Consider the following 24,550-nt stretch of genomic DNA (forward strand, 5'->3'; position numbering starts at 1 on the left):
CACTAATGAGTGGTAGTTTTGAGACAGTAAAGTGCTGGGCAGGGCTAAACATTACTATCAACAAGGTAGATAGATACTTGAGATTTTTTAGTAGGATCCCTATGCCGGCATCCCACAGTTTGTTAAACCCACTTCTTATGGGACTTCTGGGCACAGAGACTGGCATATCTCTGCCTTCTGCTGTTGCCTTTTGGTGATCCACACACAGTGACAGTGTGCAGTAATATTCTGTAGAAGTGGGAATGGTTTAATTTGAACTCCAAAGAGTAGAAATAGAGGTGAATCTTATCCTGGGAGGATTCCATGTTTGGAAACTTGATAATTTGGTTTGATAACACTGCAAGCCATGATTATTATAACAATGAATATATGGCAACCAGTAGTTTTTATTAGTTGGAAGCTCTATCACTATCCACCACGTCAGAAGGCCAGTGCATTGGCCATCTTCTCAGTTATTTAACCCTCTTTTGTCTTCCTTTAGTGATCTTATGATTTTTTTCCATGTTTGATCTTCCATTGATGTCCTGCTCAGTACTGCTACCAGTTGTTCCTATGCAAGATTACATTAAAGTATTATGCTGTGAAAGAGGAGGGCCAAGTTCCATTCTGTATCTCCATTACCTACTTCTCAGCATCTACTTCAGCCAAGAATCAGCTTTGCAGAGTGCTGGTCTCGGCAGTGAAATGAAAGATACAATTAAAGCTGGATATCCGGGGGGAAGTAGGGTAACTTCACTGTAGTATTTCTCTAAGGTCACAAGCTGCATTTCAAGGTTTACTTGTTTGTTTACTTCTCAGTCTGCTACCACTTGAAATGTGTAGAAAAGGATGTTTCCTTTTGGGTTTATAAAGGAAAAAAAAACCTATATGTGAGTGACAGCAGTGCATAAAAGTGATGTTCCTTTGTGAACTAACTCAAAGGCTAAATGTTCTCTAACAAAGAAAATCTTAAAATCTGGGAAAGAAATAAGGCTATGAAGAAAAAAAAAACCTGTAGATATTGCCTATAGAAAGGTTCTGTAGGTGAATAAAGAAGTTTAATCCTCAGGCTCACCAACCGGTAGTTCTGACTACTGCTCTACTCCAAAACAGCAGAGAGGAGATTGTGTTACCTGAACTCGCTAACCTCAAGTCTCATAGCTGTCTGGAGTGTGTGTTTCACAGAGTATTGCATCTGTTTATAGTATCTACCCTTATATAACATTTCAGGATGGGTACAAAGAAGAATAAGCATTTGGACATCATGATGAAGGAATATTTTTCAAGGCAAGTGAAAGTGAAAGGGCCAGCTCTGAGGAAGTAAACATTGTGATTTTCCACTTGATGGTCTCATGTAGATGTTCGCAAAATAGCCTTCTGTTTCATGCATAAGAAGGGGGAAATAAATTACTTCATTGAATGCTACCTCAGTTATTACAAACAACCAAATCAGATGGTTGATACAAGTTGACCTTGCTCGATTTTGAACTTGCGGAGGTTTTTAGATTCTATGTTTATATCCCATTTCCTGCCGGAAGGTATTTTCAGAACATCATATTAATTGTTGTAAGAGAATTTCTCTAGTTAGACCTTAAATGTATGTCGTAGACACAATATGTTGACACTATATTTCCCTTTGCATGTTATAGTTGACTTCACTAGCAAAATTATAAAAAGCAGTTTATCTCTACTCATGCTCAAGCTGCCAAGTTCTTGTTCTCCAAAATAAAGTTCCACATCTCTAATTGCCCTAATAGCTCTTTTCTTCACCTGAATCAGAAATGAACATAGTATTCCAGATGCAATATATCACTTTCTGGTGTCACATTAGTGCTTCTTTGTTATTATTGTAATTATGTTGTCTTGACTTTGTTATTGTCCATCCTGATTTTTCTAATATTCTGATGATTCACTGCAAATGTAGGCAGAAGTCAAGCAGGGTTTCTTTTCCTTGCACTCAACCAACAGCAATAGCTGATTATTTCTGTGGCTTGTCTTAACTTGAACCTGTAGTTCAAAACTGAAGCTGAAACACTGCTTCAAGAGGAAAGATTATCAGTGTAGAATAAGCAATTGCAACCAAGAAACTGACCGAAAGGCTAATACTGATCATACATAAGTGCTAAGACAGCATAAGTGCATTTTCTGAAGCTGTCCTGAATTTTCCTTTTCCATTTCCAATGAAAATGCCATAGAATTGGAATGTTTAAGGAAGAAATATTTCCCACTAGAGATGCACTGTTCAACATGTGCTGCTGCCAATCTACAAGTCAAACATGTCACTTTGTGACTCGTTCACAAAGGGTACCTCCACTAAACCCTTACAGTAGATAAAAATATATTTTCTTGTCACACTTCTCTTACTAACTTCTGCTTTACGTTCTCTGTGATAATGGGAAAGGGCTGGGAATAGTTCCACCATTTATTGGTGATGTTAATTAAATGTGTGTGAAAGATGCTCAGCTGAGCATGCAGAGCTCTGGCTGTTTGTCCCAGGTAACTGTTTGGTGTTCATAGTCCCTGGGAAAGCTGTGCATGCTGCCAGGTTCTCCTGGCCTCATTGATAACATTGCAACACCACTTGCATAGGTGCAGTGTCTTAATAGGTATTCATTGGATGTTTTTCTCCTGTTTGCAAGCTTATTAATTTTTTTTAATAAGTAGAAGAGAAATGCATTTGTATTTTTGCATGTTTTGCAATTTCTTTTAAGAATTAATTCTCCACCTGCAGGAACTTCAGAAGGACATAGAGAAACACAGCACTGGAGTGGCATCTGTTCTCAATCTAAGTGAAGTGCTCCTTCATGACTGTGATGCTTGTGCCACAGAAGCAGAGTGTGACTCTATACAGCAGGCTACACGCAATCTGGACAGAAGGTGGAGGAACATTTGTGCAATGTCAATGGAAAGACGACTAAAGTAAGTAAAATTAATACAAATTAGTATTTCCTTTCACAGGCATAAATACAGGATGGGATGTATGTTATAGGGTTGCAGTATGGAATAAAAGGGTGTAGGGGGTCATAAAAAGTTCATACACTGAATAAAAACCAATAGCTGGGTGATTTTGACAGCTGTAATGATGTAGGCAACATTGGGCCAATGCTTTCTACTCTGTGCTGACCAGTAAATAATACATATAACTGTTTGAACTGTGTTTATGAAGATCTTTCCTGTATCTTTTCAAGTTATGAGTGTGGTTTCTGTAATGTTTACACAGTCATATCAAGAACTCTAGGTAAAGTTTATGATTTTTCAAAATGCTGAATTGAACTTTGTGTGATATTTGGTTTTGTGGGATATTCTTAACATATACAGTAAAATCTTTTTTATGAAAAAAGAAAAAAGTCAAGTTGTGCTGCTCTTTATCCACAGATTGCTATCTTTAAGCAATTTTATACTATTGCCATGGTAATTCTTGTACAGTGTGTATATATATATAAATTCATCTTATATGTTTTATCTTTGACAATCTGTCTTGAAAATATACAGGCTCTTCATACTTTTGTATCTAGCAAATTAATTCAGAACTATTTTAAGTTAATTTGGAACTTTACATTGAACTCTGTTTTACTTTTTTGCAATGTACACATTTATGCTATTAGTAGATTTGTACCAGTAAGTTAACTGAGCTATTAGTATTTAGGATCTTTATGTCAAACTTCAGGTTAAACAACCTATTGTCAACAAAGCATAAATTTTGCATGCATCAGGTCCTATTCAGACCTGCATCTCTAGGATTTCATAGAATCATAGAATAGTTAGCATTGGAAAGGACCTTAATATCATCTAGTTCCAACCCCCCTGCCATGGGCAGGGATACCACATACTAAACCATGTCACCCAAGACTCCATCCAACCTGGCCTTAAAGACTGCCAGGGATGGAGAAAGGGGGATTTGGGAAAGATGTATTGTGTATGTCAGGAGAGACAAAGTTCTGCTGTAATACAACCTGTTCTGAAAAAGATCTTGTTCTTTTGAATCAAGCAGTGTTGAAGTTCTTAGGATTTTACAGTCTCAGTATTAAGCTAATTTGATTCCAGAATCAAGAGTCAGCCACTATTTTTACATACTCAATTGAAGTAAAAGTGAGCTTTTAAAATGTTGGAATAACTTTCAACTTCTTATTTTTGAAGAAAAATATATTTACAGAATATATTGAGAGATAGCTTTTTATTATTTGTTGGCAAACGCAAAAAAAAAAGTTTGTGTCTCTTTGCAATGTAGAATGACTGAGAACTTTAAAATATATGCTGCAACACCTTTAGCACTCTGTAAGAAAAAGTTCTGCAGTTGAAAGTAGTGTAGAATTTCTAATCTCTAAAATACTAGCTTAGGTACCTACACTGGGACTGTATTTCAGAAGTTATTTAGCATGTGCTCAGATTTTTAGAGCTCCTATTACATACTTATAACTTTCTTTTTATACTGATTCCAAAATTAGATGCATTTTAAAAAAGCACCATCATCTCAGTCTAGCTCGGCCTGGAATGAGCCAGCCTTCCCTGTGGTCTGTTTATCAGCCTGGCTGTCTGAGTTAGATTAAGAGCCAGCTATTGTCTGGTGCAGTGCTAGTTTGCTGTTGTAGATGTCAAAGTTTTGTAGGTCAGCTGCCCTTCGGTCAAGCATTCCCTAATTTTCCATTATCTATTGCAGAATTGAAGAGACATGGCGGCTATGGCAAAAGTTTTTGGATGACTACTCTAGATTTGAAGACTGGCTAAAAATCTCTGAGAGGACAGCTGCTTTCCCGAGCTCCTCTGGTGTGCTTTACACGGTTGCTAAGGAAGAACTCAAGAAATTTGAGGTGATTTATAATAGTTGAAATTTAATATCTACTGATCACATTGCAGCAGCCAGCTGGTGCTCTTCCTTCCCATCCACAAATCACTCAGCAGAGACACGGTATTAATATAGTGCAGTTGGTTATTTTGTAGCTGCCTTCAGTGGCAGGTTTCTACGATGAGAAAACAGCAGAAGGTGGCAACTGAAAATGCTAATAATCCACTCGCAGTTGTTGTTTGTTCACTAAAGTTAGATTTCTCACCTTTTTTATTTCTGCAACTTCTAAATATGTCCAGTCAGTAGGTGCTCCAGAGCCTTCATAAATCTCCCTTCACCAAGTACCTCTTGAAATGCGTGCTGCATGTTTTAGCTTTTGCTTTGATTTTAAACCTCTTCTTTCTGCAATTCTCTGAAACCAGCCCTCTGAACTCTTTTTGTACAATGTACAATATCCCCATTTTAGATCCTTATACCCAAAATTCATGTTCATGCAGGTATTGTTGTATGTCCACAGGGTGTCCCCCGTGACTTAAAAATTAAGTGCATTCTTCAAAACTGACAAGCTGCCACTTCACTCAATGCTCAAGAGTTTGTTACATAACTCCGCTGTGTCTATTACAATGTGATGGCTTGTCTCATAACTACAATGTGTAGTAACAGTGTATACCTGTGTGTAAAGCAGACACACATGACGTACAGCTAGTCACAGGTGAAAATAATTTGCTCAGTTTCATATTTGCAAGGAGTATATCAAGATGAGAGAGGAAAATAGTTTTGAGGAAAGAGAACAAATTGTTTAGGCAATTCTGTAAACAGTCAGGTGCTGTGAAGTATTTGCTGTGAAGAAAAAATGCAAATCTTAAAAAACATCTAAGATCAGATAATATTTTTCTGTTTAATAATTAATTCAAAACCATAAGCTGTGAAGTGCTGATTCAGGTGTTGTAATTGACACTCACATTTCTGAATGTACTGGCCAGGTTTTGTTGTTAAACACTGCCAGACTTCATTATGGTGAGGTAGGCTGCCATAGAATAAAAATGTTTGCTTTCCAGACACAAGTACTCTACTTCATACCTCCTTCCCATTATCCCTTTATTCAGTGATCAGGATCTAAGGCTGTTTAGTGAATCTCTGTATGAGAAACAGTACCAAAAATGTCTTTGCTGTCTGATTTTTACTGATGTGACTTTGCCTCAAGTCTGTTTCATTGAACTTCAGCGTTTATGGTAATATTCCCTCTCCTGCAGACTTGTGGAATTTTTACTATCTGCAGAGTGTAAGCAGAAACTAGCTATAAGAGAACAGCTTAGCAGCCTCTCCAGAAGCCTGCTTTCCATGCAGTTTGGTTCCTTCTCTTTTTCTTTTTTTAATCTGAGCACCTAGTTTCTACACCTACCAAAAAGCAGGAATGCCAGCAACAAAAGTTGTGTTCAAATTTGGTGGAATTCAGCAACTTCACTGTGAAGTCAGTATAGAGTCAGCCACATATACATAACTGAAGCAGGTTTTTGCTTCAACTAGGCATTTTTTTCTAATTTTATTTTCCCCTATATAGCTGCAGTCTAATTAAAAAGAAAAAAAAAAAAAAGTTAAAAAAAAAAAGGAAAGAAAAGATTATGTAAGAACATTTTAGTTCCTGAGCACAGAGGTCACAAATGGCTCTCACTGGCTTCACTATACAAAATCAAACTTTTTCCTCTCCAGTAGTTTATGGAGAAATGAAAACAGGTTACAGGAAGGAACACAACAGATGATTTCTTGTGTAGCTGAGCTGAAAAAATCGAAGACAAATACACAGCTGTTCTTTTGCTGGATGAGGCTTCGTAACAGGTGAAACAACAACTGCACACTTTAAGATTTCAGGGTCCTAGTAAGCGTAGTTGTATTTGTGCCTCTGGCACGAGAATTGCCTCCTTGTGCCATTTGAAGTGAATTCTGTTCTACTGAGCATTTCACTCCATTTGCATGTCCATTTTCTCCTTGTTGGTTGTCCTCTACCCAATTTGATGGCCATTTAATAAAGCAATAGTTATATTGAGAGGACTCTACAGACTTAGATATTTTAATTTTTTTTTTCAAACCAGCTTCTTTATTTTTGTCTCTGATATTAAAGCAGAAATGTGCTTATTTCATTTTTAGCTTTGACTGGTACAATATGAAGAATATATATTGTTTATGTAGAAATCTCATGTGTTGGCTGATTTGAATTAAAATTTCTGTACAGAAGTGTATTACCTATTGCATTTCTCCGGTCCTTAGTAAGGCTGCCATCTAGTTTTGGGAGAGATTGCTTTTATTTGCATTGTGAGGAATATCAGAGAGCAAGTTTGTAGAACTACAATGGAAGACAAAAGCTACTTGTATTCAAAAGCGTAGTCTGTGTTTTTAAGTCTTCCTTAGATTTATTGCTTTTCTGTTTCTGTGACAACATAAAAATTAGTAGGTTTTTTCTAAATTATTCATCTTTTTATTATTATTATTTTTGAAGAGATTAATTCAATCAGCTCCTTACAAGGTGCTTTTGTGCACCTTCCTCCAATTTGCTTTGTGATTGCTATTCACAACATGAAACTCACGAGCTAAGTCACCTACTGTTTCTGTTCCCCAGCTGGGTGACCAAGGCTTTTGTAACAGTAGAGGAAGCACTGAACGTACATGGTGCAGACACTTGCCCAGGCATAAGCTAGTATGGATGTTCATGAAATTTTCTTCCTATGAAAATTTTAAGACAAAACTTACTTGTATACCAGTATACTGAAGATAAGATAGAGATTATTTCTTCAGTACCATTTTTCACTGTTTTTTGTAAAACTCAGAATAAACAATTGCTTAAATCTCTTCAACATTTGCACTTCAGCAATCCAGTGAAGCCACAGGAATCTTGGATTCCAGATCTTTTTTTTTTTAATGTTTCATATTCATTGTTTGTGTTTCTGTTCTCAAATACAAAGGCATATGATTGAGTAGTAAGGGGAACCTGGAGGGGGGGAAGTTTGTGTTGATTTTGCTATTGTAATGGGTATTCATGTTGCAATTTCTCATTCGGTGAACGATGTCTGGTTTTTAAACTTTCCCCTCATCCCTCCCCCCTCCCCCATTTTAATCAGAAGGCAGCCTCTTAGTAGCATAGTCCTCAGCAATATTTGTGTTCATAGCAAAATCTGCCAGCTAACACAGGTCAGAGTGTAGAAGTAGGGTCAAAATAAAGGGACTTATGTATATATATCCTGATTTCAATAATTAAAAATCTGATGGTGTCCTTTTTTCGTATTGCTTTAGGCATTCCAGAGACAAGTGCATGAAAGTCTGACTCAGCTGGAACTGATCAATAAACAATATCGTCGCCTGGCCCGAGAGAACCGCACTGACTCTGACTGCAGCCTCAAGCAAATGGTTCATGAAGGGAACCAGAGATGGGACAACTTACAAAAGCGAGTTACCTCCATCCTGCGCAGGCTAAAAGTATTTTTCCATTTTTAAGCCCTTCAGTTTCACTATTATACTTATGAGTCAAGGGTACTCCAGAAGCTTCCAATTTAATGCATTTGCACAGTGGTTTCAAGGGGATTTCTTCCTTTGGATGAGGAAGGGAGCTTATCAGTTCACTTTGTCTAAAGCAACCAAAGCATGTCTGTAGGGAAACCTCTTGCTGACCTCAAACACCACCTCCTTCATAGACAATAACTTTCATAGGTGAGCTGTAGATGATGTTAGTGAAAAGGCAACCTCAGAAAGCATATAGGAAATGAAAGAAGGTGTTCCAAGTTGAGGTTAGGTTTGAAGGGTATGAGAGCTGTACGAAATCTGTTTCGTTGGAGAACCACTGCTGCTGGGTTTTTTGGGTGTTGTTCGGTCATTTCATGCCACTCCATTTTCCACTCCCCAGCATTTTATTGGCCAGCGTGAGGAGTTTGAGACAGCACGTGATAGCATCCTGGTATGGCTAACAGAGATGGACCTGCAGCTGACCAATATTGAGCATTTCTCAGAGTGTGATGTCCAAGCAAAGATAAAGCAACTTAAGGTAAAGAATGATCGAATTGTAACAGGAGAAGGGATGAGAGAATGGCTAAAAACATTCACGGGGGGAAAAGAATTTAAGAACATTATGCAAAAATGCAGCCTGATACAGTCCTTGCTTGAAGGCTGATACTTCAGCCTCAGAAGTTATGGGCCATATCAGGTTTCAATACGTACTTTTCTGCCAAAATGGAAGCTCTCTGTGCTGTGAAAAATTTTCAAAAAAGCAAGGGTGATAGTCTCCATTCCCTAATCATAAGAGGAAGTGTCAGTAAAAGTAATTAATGTCAAGTCTCTGTTACTGCTGACACCTAAGAATTACTACATTTTTCAACCATTTCTGCATCAAAAAATCAGTATCTGGAGAGAAAAATATTAAATGTCATGTTATCCAAAATTTCAGTGTGTTAGCTTTAGCATCTGTGTTCATTCTAGACATTTGTCATGGACATGGCTTGTTTAGAGAAGAACTTTCTTTCCAAATACAACAAGTGAGGAATGAGATGGTAAACCATGAAGTATCACTGTTTTTGGCTAGAAAGATTGCGGAATGCTAAATTTAATTGCTTGTTGTTGCTCATGCCAGAATATTTGGAACAATCGCTGTTTGTTACCCACACCATTCTTGCTGAAAAACTCAAAGACTTGCATCCTTAATAATTTAGGTTGTTGTAATGTTGATTTCATTGATAAAGCACAAGCTTTTGTCTTATGCAGGCTTTCCAGCAAGAAATTTCACTGAACAACAACAAAATTGATCAGATAATTGTGCAGGGTGAGCAACTCATTGAGAAAACTGAGCCCATGGATGCAGCTGTCATTGAAGAAGAACTGGATGAGCTGCGCCGTTACTGTCAAGAGGTCTTTGGTCGTGTGGAACGCTATCACAAGAAACTTATCCGCCTTCCTGTGTGTATACTTTCATACATATGTATTTCTTTGGTTTGTTGCCATTTTACAAGTGTTAGAATGAGGACAGAGAAAGATGTTGAAATGAACTAACATGAAACTTCTGTAACTTTCCAAAAATCCTGTGGTTTAATTTTGTTACAACCCTGACCATCTGCCTCCTTTCATTACATGCTGCTGGTGTCCTGTTCAGAGAGAAAACTTACCCAGATCTGGAATTTTTGTGAATTGTCATGAAAATCGATGCAAATTGGAGATTTATAAAACTTTATTAATGGGGATAACACTGTGGTGCAGATAGTAAGAACACTCCCTGCTCTGTCAGATAGTTTCACTGGCAGCTTACTGAGTTCTGTTTTGTTTAAAAAGCAGTGATAAAATGATTCTCCCCATCAGAAGAGACAGAAATTTTTCTCTAGAACTGAACATACAGCTGAATAAGTAAGAGCAAAATGATTTTTGGTAGCTCAAGTCCTACTGAAGGAAAGGAACAAACCCCAAGGTTTTCAAAATATGAAAGAATATAACGAGAGCAGTGGTCACAATAAAGGTCACTTATGCTTCCTATGACTTTATTCCAGAGTTTTCTTTAACTTGATGTCTGCATCACAGTGGCATCAGTAAAAAGTCTGGAGACATCTGCTTGATGTGAGACTTTGTGGTGCCGTAAGTAATTAAAATGATCTGGCATTATGAACTTTTTGGTTGCTTTTTAGTATACGTTAAAAGAATGAAGGGTAAGCACAAAAGAATGCAAAATGGAGACCCCATCAATGTGACTGTTGCCTAATGCTACTTTATTTCACTGACCCAGGCTGACCACGCAGTGCCTCTGCACATTTCATTGACTGGTTCTGTTTGCATTATGCTTCTAGCTGACAGATGACGAACACGACATCTCTGACAGAGAGGTGGATCTGGATGAATCAGCAGATCTCTCTGACATACACTGGCATGACAAATCTGCGGACAGCGTTCTGTCCCCGCACCCTTCTTCCAACCTTTCGCTGCCTCTTTCCCAGCCAGTGAGAAGTGAGAGATCAGGGCGAGACACACCTGCAAGTGTGGACTCCATTCCTCTGGAATGGGATCATGACTACGACCTTAGCAGAGACCTGGAGACAGCCATTTCACGGACGCTACACTCTGAGGAAGAAGATGGTGGGCAGGAGAAGGACTTCTACCTGAGGGGAGCAGCTGGTATAGCAGGTATTGGTGGCAAATTGTGTGTCCTGTTCTCTCCTAGTAAAAAGAAGCAAATCATAGAATCGTTTAGGTTGGAAAAGACCTTTAAGATCATCAAGTCCAACCATTAGCAAATGTTACATATGCGATTGGTTGGCGAAGATGCTCATGGAAAAGTATTTTAAATAGCCCCTGAAGATTTTAAATAGCTTTCCCTAAGTGATCCCAGTGGCCTTCTGGCCTTAGACACAGCAGTGGAGATTCCTGGATGACTACAGCCTTGGAAAATTGCAAAGGCACATAAGATATGACAGGGAATTGGCTATGTCTCTATGCTTGTGGACAGCCAGATGGGATATGTCATCTGTAATAGCAATGCGTACTAAGTTATTCTGACTAGAAGAAACTATACTGGATATGGCAAGAAGTGCAGAACAGACTGATGAAGAAATGCTGTGGGAGAGATCTGCAGACAAAATCATCAAGTGCTTAAGTAAATCTTGACTCAGTCCTTAGCCAGGAAAGACTCCAGCAACTGACTGTTTAGCCTGGGGTGGCATCTTGCATCTTGCTCTCCAGTGAAATTAGAAATCCTTTCTAAGTGTGTGTGCTCTGTGTAATAAATCTTAGCGAGTGAAAGTGCCCGAATACATCCAGTTGTTTGGGAAGACATACTGGTATATTATACTTTGTCCTTGTGGCTGTTTTTGGCTTTCCAGGTCATTGCTCTGAAAAGAGTCAGGTTTGCCTGGATATTAAGAGACTTTGTAGCAGCTCCCAGTTTTCATCTTTTTTTCCTTCTCCAGAAAGAATGTCTGCTGTTGGAACCGTTTTTATATTCCATCCCATTAAAAGGACTCCTGATGTAAAGAGACAGCTGTTGCTGAGCTGTCAATTTAGACTGTGCTTTTATTTTTTCAGATGTAGAGATCCCTGAAACTCTTGAGGCCTATGTAACACTCACAGAAAACGCACTCAAAAATATCTCTGGTAGGCATCAAAAAAGACTAAGTGTAGCCAGATGCAAATACCACGGTGCACAAGCATAGCTTCTTTCTCTTCTCTTAGCATCTGCTATACTTTTCACAACTTACAAAATAAATATTTCTTACATGGCAGCACTGGCATGTTAACATAGAATTATCCTGCTTTAATACTGCGCTTAAAGGTATTATTAGGTGCATGGATGAAACAATGGTGTTTGAAGTATTAGCCCTCCCACCTTGGCTAACTAGACTAAACTGATAAGTAGGTTAATCTGGTCTTAATTCTCTGGAGTCCCTCAAAAGGACTGAATTCTTTGTCATGTCTCTGAGAGGAGTAGTTTCCACAAAGATTAAGGCAGAAGGAAAAGATGTAGAGTAAAGCCAAATTGTTCGATTTTGCACTTCTTAACACAGCCACAGCTTGAATTATTACTTAGATATAAACTTTCAGGTTGCTCCATGTATAAAAATACCAAGGTGAGGTACTGTCGTCCAATGTCTTTATCTTAGTCTTTTATATTGAAAGATTAATGTTTTCTTCACATTGCATTTTTACACATCATTAAACCTACTGTTTCCTTTGTTAGATGACTCTCAGAGGGACTAGATGCAATTATAGCACCTTCTTTCATTATTTCAGTTTTCATGTTTTGAAATAATGATTTCATTGCAAATTTGAAATAGCAAACATTTAACTTCTCAGCATCTGTGGCACAGACATTGTCCTTTTTTATTTTTTCCCTCAAATTAGTGAAATAATATTATGATTGATTAAGAGCAGTACATACAGGAAAATGAGGGTAGTTTTCTGACCAATAGATTTTGAAAGTAGGAAGGGAAAAGCAATATTGAGCACTTTGTTCTGTCCATTTGAGAAGAGGCAGTGTTCTTGTATTAAGAAAGATCAACCATTCAAGAGACTTCATTTTCTGTAATTCAGTGGACAGAAGGCTCTCCTTCTCTATGAATGTTTTTAATTGTGGCTTTATGAATAAATTCAAACTGTCTTTGTAAACAGATGGAAATCAGGCACAGTGAATATGGATAAGAGGGATCTCATGTGGTCCTCTAGGCTGCAGTCGTCTTCAGATTAGAATTGGCTATAGCTAATTTACATTGCAGAATTCAACTGACCTCTGTAAGGAAAATACAAGCTAGTCCTGCTTCAAAAACATTGGTATGAGTTCCAAATGGTTTGGATGAATAATACCATCCTGCAGATGCGTTAAGCATAATTTTGTCAAACACCTAATTGGAAAAAATACTATAAATTCTGCTGCTTAATATGGTTGCCTCTCACACTTTGCTGTGAACTTTCTCCTTCAGAGAGGTGAGGAGTTCTCTGAGGGAAAAGGGCACTTCAGAATAGTTTGCAAGACTGCTTTAAACTGTGAACTCTTTGGTAGTATGCTTATAGCAATTGTGTTCATTGGTATAGTCATCTGTCCTCTGAAGGTCACTAACACCCTCTCGTGTAACTAGTTATCAGTTCGCTTTGACATTGTGCCACTCATCCTGCTGTAATCACATTTCTTCTTTCCTGTCTAACACAGATAGTATTCCTGATATTCCTGGCAAAAGATGATAAAATCTTTGGGAAAACTCAGGTGACAGACACTTTTTTTGGTTTTGGTACAGGAGAACCTGGTGCCCTGGAAGCACATATCCGACAGCTGGACAAGGCCTTAGACACCAGTCGTTTCCAAATACAGCAAACAGAAAATATCATCCGCAGCAAAACACCTACAGGACCAGAGCTGGATTCCAGTTACAAAGGATATGTGCGTGTATTTTGGAGCACAAGTTGAATAAGCACTGCAGGCTTAGATTTACTATGGAAAGAGATATAGCTGTTACAACAAAGCAATCGGACATTACTGCTTCTCAGACTTATAGGGCTGCCACCCTTAACCACATGCTATTGTTGTTTGTGTTATTAGTGTGTTTATAATAGCGTAAGATTACAGGAACATGACTCTCAGGAATTTATTTTCCTATTGCATTTTTGCAGATGTCCAAATGTACTTTCACACATGTGTTTTTACCCATCTAATGATGATATCCTCATTTAAAATTCCTCTGCTTTTAAAAGCAGGTTTTAGAGCTTCATACGGAGTATTCATCTTGCTGATGAATTATAAACACGCATCATGTAAGCAAGGTTGCATATATGGAATCTAAGATTAACAAGCTTTCTCAGAGAGGTTTTTCTGGAAGAAAAATCTCTGTAAATAATTCAAATTTTATTACTGACAGAATTGAAAGATTAGCTGCTTGGATGCATAGTATTTCTACACATGTTTATTTTCTTTATCACATCTTCTAGCATCTTTGCCATAGTGTCTTAACATTTAGAACAGATGGCTCCTAAAGTCATCCAGCACAATTTCACACAATGGCACTGAGTTTTTTCTCTTTAGTCTGAACTCATGCTTTATGTCTTTACTGTCTTCATATACATTTCTTTGATAGTATCAGGACAGATTGTTAGAGTAATAGATTTTTATCTTTACACTTGGGGCAACTTTTGGAAAATTTTGGAAGTTGAACTGTAATTTGAAATTTCCATGCAGATAGTCCTGTATATTGAAATGGGATTTTTGTTTGTTGACACAGATGAAGCTACTAGGTGAGTGCAGTGGAAGCATAGATTCAGTAAAAAGGCTTGGATATAAATTGAAGGAAGAAGAAGAGAAATTTTCTGGACTTATTAACCTGAACAGTACTGAAACACAAACAGCTGGTAAGTAATATTTAGTTCTTTGATGCAAAGCAGTTACGAAAGGTAGCAAACATGCAAAGTTTTTCTGAATAAACACTTGGTATTATTTACTGACATATTATTTATATGTACGTTTACATGACTCTGTCTGTTACCATGTTCTGTTTTACATATCTTAATAGGAATAGCAAGTATTCCTAGTGTACGTTCTATAAAGAGATTAGGCATACGAGTGCATTTTAAGAACCCCTTCATACCACAAGATGTAACCCTAAACCTTTTGGAGAATATCTGTGGATGTAATGTGTTTTTGTTGAATGTTTTCTGATGAAAAAAGTTTGCTTATATTGCTATAAAAAATACATAAGTAAGCACTCATTTCTTCTAATATTAGCTTTCATTTCTAATATTTTCTGTCTACAGTACAGAAATCTATATTCACCTGGTAGAAGTATTATTTTGCCTAATTTTAAGCATCAGCTGTAGAACAGGAGGTATTGCATTGTAAAAACATGGTTGCGTTCCAGAGGCTCTAAAGGCAATGTCCCCATTCTTAGCTTGGCAAGATATGCTACTCATGCAGTCTATTTTATTTTGATGTTTATTTGTGGGTTTTATTTAATTTTAAGTTGATAGAATGATACAACTTGTCCTTCTGCCATAGCATTTCAAGATAACTAACAAGAAGAAATTCATTTCTTTATAGCACAGGTATTTATCCAATGCATCGACGTAGCTTAGGCAAACATTGTGAGGTATGAGCATTAAACTGTGATAGGTACAAATAGCAATGAAAATAATAATAAATATGTGGCTAGTTAGGCATATTCAGATTCCTTGTCTGGTTTGATTTCATACTAATTTATGATGTCTTTGTACCAGCATAATCTGTTTTAGAGGCCTGCATGTATCAACTTAACTCTGTTCATAGAAGTCTGACATTAGAAAGTGGTAAAATTGCCTGCTGCCTGAAATCCTCCAGATTCTCCGTTCTTTCTCTCCAACATCATGTTCTTCAATCTTAGTTTTCAGTGTAGTGTTTCGTGCGTTAGGGTTTCCAGGGTTTTATGGAACATTTTTTTGTCCTGCACGGGATTCAACTCATGCAACTGTGTGTGTGGCTAGAGGGGTTTTTTTGCTTTTGTTGAATTTGGTGTTTATCATTCCAGGTGTAATTGAACGATGGGAATTAATCCAGGCTCAAGCTCTAAGCAAGGAGCTGAGGATGAAGCAGAACCTTCAGCAATGGCAGCAATTTAACTCTGACCTTAATAGCATTTGGGCTTGGTTGGGAGAAACTGAAGAGGAACTGGAGAAGCTCCGCCACCTTGGTCTTAGCACTGACATACAAACTATTGAGCTCAGAATTAAAAAACTGAAAGTGAGTTTTATTTCTCTTTTCCATGAGTTATCTTGTAGACAGATCTGAGTGCAACGGGTATGTTGAAGAGGTTGCCAATAGTTGCAGCTGGTGTGTTCCATTCTGCACATGATGGGCTACTGCTGATAACTGAACTGGTAAAGTGATTGTATGAATCACTTCTTGGAGTTAAATCAAATCTCTTCTAGTCAAACTGGTAACAAAATAGCTACTTTAAAAGAAACACCTCACTCGACATGTTACTTTATGTGGAGGAAAGAGAGAGTGCCCAAAGGGGTTGTAGGCTGCACATTGCTGTCACCAGTATAACATAGGAAAAAATCAGTGTCACTTCTCAACATTCCTGTTTCTTCTTCTGTCATCTCATATGCATCAGGATCTGAATGCTGCCATTATGATCTCTCCTGTATATTTTATAGCTATAAAGATCCGCAGATGTGGTGGTCCACAACTGCACGTTCAATTACTATCATCTTATAAGCTTGAGCACAAAAATGTGGGACCCTTTGTCAAAATGCACTGTGCTCCATGCTAGGAATGAGGTGGACAAATAGTAAAGACTGGTTCCGACAGCAATCCATCAAAAGCATATTAATGCTGATCTTCACTGTAATCCAAATTTAGCTGCCATAAGTACTACAAAGGTCATTGTGACATGAGGCTTTTAAGTAAATGCTATAAAATAGGTGGAAAAGGGGGCATTTCATAAGAATCCTGTTCTTATCTCACCCACTCTTGGAAAGCCCATTAGTGCCCTCCAAACCAAAAGAGGTGGAGTTTCTTTTGTGGCTTCCAGTATAAACAAATCAGAGTTTTTATACTTGTCTTGCTTCTATAAATTTGAGTAAGTTGTTTATACTCTTAGTATGTTTTCTCTTCCCTCAGAAAAAAGCCTTTATTTTAAAATACTGTTGACAGCAGTTTCCTTTTGAAAACATGTTGGATTTTATGTTTATGAGCAAAACTGAGAAGTGAGGGCAAAAGTTTTACTGTGAGCTAAAGTACAGTTGTCCTACATCTCTGTAAATTTTGTTGTGCCTACTCTGTCTTTAAAATATCTGAAACATGAGCCAGATCTTTAAAATTGAACTATGACTTCAGACTTTTAAGACTTTACGAGTTTAATTGGCTTGTTCTAGTTTATGCTCACAGTGAAATTTTAGATGTTAAAGAGTGAACATTTGCAAAGTCACAGAGTGAGCACAGAAATCTCATGCCCAGAGTAAAGAGACTGCTAGAGTGAGGTACCATTCTGCAGTTGCTGATGGTAAATCATTGCATTCTTGTGGTGCCTTCTCTACTTGGTTCTTCTGAAAGTCAAGTTTTACTGATATTCATCCTTTCTTCCCCTGTCCCATTTTGTCTTATCAAGGAGCTGCAAAAAGCAATTGATAACCGCAAAGCAATCATCTTATCCATCAACCTGTGTAGCTCAGAGTTCACTCAGTCTGACAGCGAAGAGAGCAAGAAGCTTCAAGAGCGCCTGTCTCAGATGAATGTGCATTGGGACCATGTATGCAGTATGATCGAAGAGTGGCGTTGCTCATTGCAGGATGCATTAATGCAGTGCCAGGTCTGTATTGCACTTATTTTAAGTTGTCAGCATCCTGCATATAAAAAAATGTAAACCTTATTGTCATCTGGTTGCTTGTTATCTATCCTGAAACTTGCCCATGCAGGCCAAAATACAGCTTCGGCGTGTGTTGTCTGAAAGATACACCTGCACCATCTGAAGCATGTGTTTCCAGCACAAGATTTACTAAATTTTGCATCTCTGGAATAGTATTCTAATATATTCCTCGTAAATGATGTTATTTAGCCAGTAGGACCTACAGTAGGATGAATTAAAAACCTGAATTTGACTGGTATTTTCTACTACACTGTTAAAATCATCACTAATCACTTGCAGGATTTCCATGAAATGAGCCATGGTTTGCTGCTTTGGTTAGAGAATATTGACAGAAGAAAAAATGAGATTGTGCCCATCAATCCAAACCTGGACTCAGACACGCTGCAGGATCATCACAGACTTCTACTGGTAGGTCTATAATCGCCTCTTTCTCTCCCAAAACACATCATCGGAAAAACACCTAATCAGATTTACCTTTCATTTGAGGGGTTAGCATTGTACATTGCATGCTAACACATACCCGTGGGACCAATGTCAGTAGCTACTTTGGTAGGGGACACTGTCACTCCATTAATAGCATAACCTGTGATTTCAAATCAACAACTAGGCTGCTGTCCATCTGTCTATCTCCCTGAAGATTAGAAAGCTTTTCCTTCCCTTTTAAAAAAACAAAACAAAACAAACAAACAAAAAACCACCAGCCCCTCCTCCCCCCTGCCCCCAAACCAAACCAAACCAAAACCAAACCAAAAACAAACTTTCATTAAAAATATCTGGTACTTGCCTTGGCAACAGCAAATCAGACGTGAACTGCTGGAGTCTCAGTTGAAGGTGGCATCATTGCAGGATATGTCCTGCCAATTGCTAGTCAATGCTGAAGGCGAGGACTGTCTTGAAGCCAAAGAAAAGGTGCATGTCATTGGAAACAGACTGAAGCTCCTCTTGAAGGATGTCACACGTCATATTAAAGACTTAGAGAAAATTCTAGACATTTCAAGTAGTCAGCTGGTAAGTCACAACTTTTTATTCCTTGCCGTATGTTGAGCACACATTTCCTGCTGTTTTGACTGTCTTTGGTCAGTGCTGTTGGCTGCACTCTTTCTGTTGTTTGCAATACTTATCAAGATGGACAAATGTAATCTTGACTATCATAAAGTAATCTTACACTACATAATGTAAACATATCTTTTGTGATAGTTTTCTTAATCCAGTAATTTTTTGCTATTTGGTGTAGCAATAAGTATTGAACATCTTGGTTTTTTTACCCTGCCATTACTGATTCAGTCAACTGACAAAGTATATGAGATAATTATTCTACTTGCAGTGCTGAAAATTATAGTGTGTCAGTTGTCACTGGCAAGGAAGATAATGCTCACTCAGTCAAAAAAAAAAAAAAAAGGCATTAAATAAAGAATGTAATAGGCTAATGAATCTTATAGTGCCTTCTGAGCTCTGAGTTATACTCCAAGTCTCTTCAAATTATCATGTGTCTCAGGGTATTTGAGAGGGAGTTATGCATACATCTTTGACAACAGTGGCAGGTATAAAGTAAAGCTTTCAAGGTGGTTCTTTATTTAACTGTTTTAAAAGTCTTGGATTAGCAAAGTACATTCAATCATAGAATGGTATGGGTTACTAACCTAACTAAGGTTAGGTTAGTAACTAAGGCATGAGAACTCAGTTCTTCCCTCTTTCTAGTGATTTTCTGCCTGTTTAAGTAAAATCTTGGTGGTACCAGCCTCTTCTTGTAAATAAAGGCCAATAAAGAGCAACTGGTATTTCCTCTCTATTGACTTTGGTGAAAAATGTGTCACTTAAAGCAATTAAGTTTAGCTACCTGTTTGCTTTTCCTTTTTCTCAAGATTAACAGAGAAAACATGTAATGGCTTAGTCTTATAAAATTTGGTAGCAAAATTTAACTGCTTTATTTTATTTGCTTTGGAAATAACTCTGCTGGGATTTCACTCAGGGCTTTTTTTAGTTTGCTTACCTGAACTGCTAGTTGCTGTTTCTCTGAGCTCCATTCCTTCTGAACTTTAGGAATTGTCCTCATGGTCCTCTGCTGATGAATTAGACACATCAGGCTCAGTGAGTCCTGTATCTGGAAGAAGCACTCCAAGCAGACAGAGAACGGTAATTTCATATTACGTATTTTCTGCCACCTCCTGGGTGGGAGCTCTATATGTCTACAGTAGCTCTAGCCAGCTGGAAGGCCTCCCTTCTCACTTGATAGGAAAGGAAATGGCATAAATCAAGAACAAAACACAGCTGCTGTCCCCAACCCTGCTGCATATCCCATCCTGCATGAAATAAGAAGCGGTAAATACTATCTAAAACCAGGGCTGTCAGTGTGGTTGGTTTAACATCGTATGGCATGTCGTGTCTCTTGTATTTTGCTCTAGTGATGGCAGCACCCCAAAGTCTGGTCTTGTCTGGTATAATCAGTACTCCATTTCTGTTTGGCCTTCTCTTCAGAGCTGCTTCATCGAGAATCTCAATAAGGGGGTTTTTTGGTCATTCCCGATGAAGGTTGCAAATGGTCTTATTGAGACTTTGGATGAATGGCTTAGTAGAGCTGAAGGGCTGAAAACATTACTCAAAACGGCTAGTTGCACAGGGCCTAATCAGTGGCTATGATGGCAACTCTGGAGTCATCTATTTGCATCGCTGGCACAAAATTCAAGAAATATAGCAGCACATGCCTCGTTCTTAACACTTCCATACTCTGAGCCCAAAATGGAACTGCAATTATTTTATCTTTTTCTGCAATTCTATTGGTTGATTACTTTGCTTTTTTCCTTAGTTCTTAAAGCAATCAGGTTGGGTCTGTTGGTTGGTTTTGTTTGTTTTTTATTCCATTTGCACTTTTTCTAAAGTCTCTGAGTTCTGTCTTGATAAATTTTATGGCTTTTGAAATTGATTTTCCCTTTTTTTTTTCACATTCACTAGTTTCCTTTTAGATGCTAGTATAAGAATGTAAAGGAATACTGGCTTTTCAAAAGGAGAAGGAATATAAACCTTAACATTTTATTTAAGAAGTCAATGTGTTTATCTTCAAAGTTAAACTTAAATAACTAATAAAAGCTCTGATACCACAGATGTAACTGCATGATGCCCGACCGTTACAGGAAATGGAGAAGTGTTTTATCATAAAATTTTGTCTAAAGAGTATGTAGAATTATAATAGGTTTCATCTTAACGTTTTAATGAGCATTTGTCTATCTCTAATCTGTTAGTGTTTATGTACGTGACTACTTTTTTTCATTTTTGTCCATAATGCATAGCTAAGTTGTATGATTCCTTGGGGGCTGGTTTTCAAACTTCTGGTTTTTGCACCCACAATTTTGGAGACTGAAGTGAAATTGTTTAGAATTTCGGTGCCAAATATAGCAGTGCTAAATAAATAAATACTAATACAAAAATGCAATCAGAATTATAATAATCTAACTGCATTAAATATTCCAGCAAATAGTTGTGAGTGCAGGAATGCACCTACAGTTATTTGGCCTTCAAAATTGTGGGGGAAAATTGGGGTGGAGAAGAGGCCAGACTCATCAAAAGAGGCCCTTCGACCTTTTTTCCTGAAGAATATTATTTTTGCTGCATTTGCATTTTGAAATATATATATTTGCCCATACTCAATTTTTTTTTTCTATTTCATATTAAAAATCATTTGAGCTAAATTACTAGTAGGGTTTTTGTTGTTTGTTGTTGGTTTTTTTTAATCCAGAGCTACTGTTTATAAACGTAATAATTAAACTTATTTTTGAGCTCCCTGTGTATGTTCCAATCATTTCCATACTCAGCTAGGCACAAAGAAAAGCCAGTTTCCTTGGTTCATGGGTATTGGTCACTTCACTTGATTTTATTTTTTTTTATGTTTCCTTTGCTGCACTTTTAATTTAGTTTCATCAGTAGCTTGTCTTTATTTGCCTGGACTGAACATTCTTCTTTCTTTACCCCCTGTTCATTGCAAACAGCCACGGGGCAAATGTAGTCTCTCACAGCCTGGACCCTCTGTCAGCAGTCCACATAGCAGGTACCTTATTCTCCTGGTTTCCGCACTCTGTTCTAGAACCCCAAGAGGATGATGGAAATTGGCTGTGATTCCTCTGCATCCGCACCGACTCTGTCAGGTGGCCAGGACTTAAACAAGTGAAAACTTCTCTTTTGTTAACAGTTTGGCAAAAGGGGCTCTCAATTACTTCAAATTCTTTGTTAAATAGAAATACTGGCTAATCCTCGGACATCTGTAGCTTTTGCTTTCCAGGAATGCCATGTAGTCAACATTTCTTTTTGATATGACTGATCAGGATGAGTGTGTGTTTACACTCATGATAATTAATGAATATCTTATTTTGGCATGATTTAACAGAAATGCCAGTAGGTTCATGGCAAACACTTTTTGTCATCCTCTTTACCTCTAGATATTAAATTAAGGCAGGTAATAGGCCAATACCATATTCTGGAATTCACAAAACCCACAGATCTGGATGAGACATACTAACATCCTTCTCTTTTTTTTTTTTTTTTCTTTTTCTTTTTTCTTTTTTTTTTTTTTTTTTTTTTTTTTTTAATTTTAATTCCCTGGAATGTTTTGTTCAGTTTGTGGGTTTTCAGTACTTAAGAATCAAAACCAAAAGTCATAATTTGAGGGTTTTGAGACTTGGGGTCACTTTCTCTCTCCTCCTAAGACGACTGCAATATAACATGCTAACATTGCCATGACTCTTGCCAAGTGCTTGCATCCGTGTATTGCTCTGGGAGCAGCACTGCCCCATCTCTCTCTGACCAGTAGAGAGCAGGCTTGCAGCTACAGCTTTTTGCTTTCCATCTTGTCTCCAGCAACCTGTCACCTCTGCAGCTGACAGTGCTTCTGCATTCTTTGTTGTTGTCAGTGTGATGTGTGTACCTTCACTCTTTCACTGATCAGTTCAACCTCTAGAGTTATGAAGTTAAAAAAAGAAAAAAAATAAACAGGCCAATATGTATGGATGTCTTCTGCTATTTTAGCAGTGTTGCAACAACTAAAATATTAAGAAAATGTAAATAAAATATGTATTTATTCTTATAGTTAAGTCCTAAATCTCATTTATTCTCTATGTATCAAAAATTAACTAATTCATTTTAAAAATAACTCCTGTTAAAGTGAAATATTTTATGTTGGAAAGAATGCAACACTAGATTTAATACAGTGATTGGGCAATAACCAAGCAGACAAATATACCTGGAGCAGTTTTTTTATTTGTGAAGTCAAGGCTATATTCAGCAAAATTATTCTCAAATATAAATGAAATAAAGAATAAAGCTACTCATGATGTAAAGATTTACATAAACATTTCTTTAAAAAAAGGTTTGCTTTACATGTGTATTCATATAAATAGTGTATATGAATATCCAATACATAGTATGTATATGTATACATAGTGACAGTAAAGTGGCATAGTTGTAAAACCACATAGCACAGCAGATAGATAGAGCAGGTAAAGTCATCTTTCACTGCTTCCACGGGCACTAAGAAGCTGCCTTATTTTCAGGGACTTTTTGTCTTCTTTGAAACATAAGGAAAGCACACAGAAAATAGGTGACATATGTACACTCCATCTTTCTGTCTAATGGAGAAAGAGAATTATTTTTTCCAACTTCAGTCCGCTATGAAGCTTGGCATTTTGTTTCTTAGAGCGGGGTAGGGAGGAGTGGGGCTTTACTCTGCAGCCACTAACAGCTAGGAGGAATGGAGGATGTCTTCAGCAGATCAGCATGCTTACACTAGCAACGTTGTACTGAAGAAACATATTGTATGCACTCTTCCGCTCTCCTGTTTAGTCAGAGCACTTATGCCAACCTTTTGAAAAGGTTTATGGTTGTAGGTGTGAGCCACTGACTCAAAGGGCAGCTAGCAATGCTTTGCAGCTTTAAGATCAACCTCTGTTCTAGCAGTGGCATTGACGCGGCACCTTTCAGATGAAGTCTTTCCAGCACTGTTTATTAACACATCTTGTAGCAGTACAACACAATGTTCAATTTGTCATTCAGACAAGCATGGAATACGAATGAGTCACTGCTGAATAGGAAACTTAATCAAATGCGCAAGCCAGACAGGTTGTGGTTGATATGTAATGTGGTTTTAACTGATAAAGCGGTACAAGCTGTCACTGTGTTCTTTAATATTTTGACATGCCTCTGATCAGAGTACTTTGTGTTTGATCTTGCACTGGATCAGCAAACCCTGTTAGAGTTTAATACACAGGAGAACTAAAGTCAACTTTTGAAAGTTTGCCACATAGGAGGTTGTGAAGGAAAGTTCATTTGAAAATTAGAGGGACCATGTTTTTTGTATAAGAAGTGTGATGTCACTTTGCCTTCCCCATTATCAGGGCATAAAAACAAGCATACATAGTGCGATGCTAAGCAAGGTACAAGCTTAAACTAGATGTTACATTGTGGATTTAACTAAAGGCTCTTTCAAATGGTATTAATAATCATGTGCTAAGTGGGAAAAGCAGATCCAAGAAGCAAATCGTCTTTCTTCATCAATTTAATAGAGCTGTCATAAATGCACACCTGGATCTGTGCCTGTGGAGTTTTTTGAAGTGATTAAAAGGTTAAAAAGATTAAAATAGTGGTTCAATTTGCTCAGGGGTGCTTACATTGTCTCTTTTGAGCAGCTCTGTTCAAGTCTTGGTGCCACAGTGCCAGCCTTCATTTCCTGCTCTCCCCAAGCCTCCCCAAATGGCTAGCAGATCCCTAAAGGTCACTTGCTCTTTCTGGAACAGACCAGGCCACAGCATTCTCAATGCCTTTGGCCACAAAATGACAGTCTTTGCCACTCAGTAGCTTAAACACAAAGTTTGGGCTTGGCTTGGTATGGTTCTTTTCCCAGTTATCTCCCACATTCTCAGAGCTTATTACTTAAACTTTCTATTTGATTGCCTTTGAAATTGACATA

At 37.7% G+C, this 24,550-nt stretch overlaps 1 protein-coding gene across 15 annotated transcripts in view; it reads left to right on the forward strand.

Annotated features, from left to right (window-relative positions):
- SYNE1 (spectrin repeat containing nuclear envelope protein 1) overlaps positions 1-24,550 on the forward strand; it is a 296,964-nt gene that overhangs the window by 265,455 nt on the left and 6,959 nt on the right. For 10 of the 15 annotated variants that reach the window (XM_030498895.1, XM_030498897.1, XM_030498896.1 and 7 more), the window contains 15 exons: positions 2,711-2,898; positions 4,637-4,787; positions 8,048-8,230; positions 8,655-8,792; positions 9,506-9,697; positions 10,573-10,906; positions 11,804-11,872; positions 13,507-13,649; positions 14,485-14,611; positions 15,760-15,971; positions 17,344-17,544; positions 17,881-18,009; positions 18,397-18,609; positions 19,642-19,734; positions 21,582-21,640. In XM_030498895.1, the coding sequence (XP_030354755.1) occupies positions 2,711-2,898; positions 4,637-4,787; positions 8,048-8,230; positions 8,655-8,792; positions 9,506-9,697; positions 10,573-10,906; positions 11,804-11,872; positions 13,507-13,649; positions 14,485-14,611; positions 15,760-15,971; positions 17,344-17,544; positions 17,881-18,009; positions 18,397-18,609; positions 19,642-19,734; positions 21,582-21,640 (2,432 nt within the window). The remainder of the gene's footprint in view (positions 1-2,710; positions 2,899-4,636; positions 4,788-8,047; positions 8,231-8,654; positions 8,793-9,505; positions 9,698-10,572; positions 10,907-11,803; positions 11,873-13,506; positions 13,650-14,484; positions 14,612-15,759; positions 15,972-17,343; positions 17,545-17,880; positions 18,010-18,396; positions 18,610-19,641; positions 19,735-21,581; positions 21,641-24,550) is intronic. The other 5 variants (XM_030498900.1, XM_030498901.1, XM_030498909.1 and 2 more) reach the window with 3 other exon arrangements.

This window comes from Strigops habroptila, chromosome 10 (assembly GCF_004027225.2).
Source record: "Strigops habroptila isolate Jane chromosome 10, bStrHab1.2.pri, whole genome shotgun sequence".
Taxonomy (NCBI): Eukaryota; Metazoa; Chordata; class Aves; order Psittaciformes; family Psittacidae; genus Strigops; species Strigops habroptila.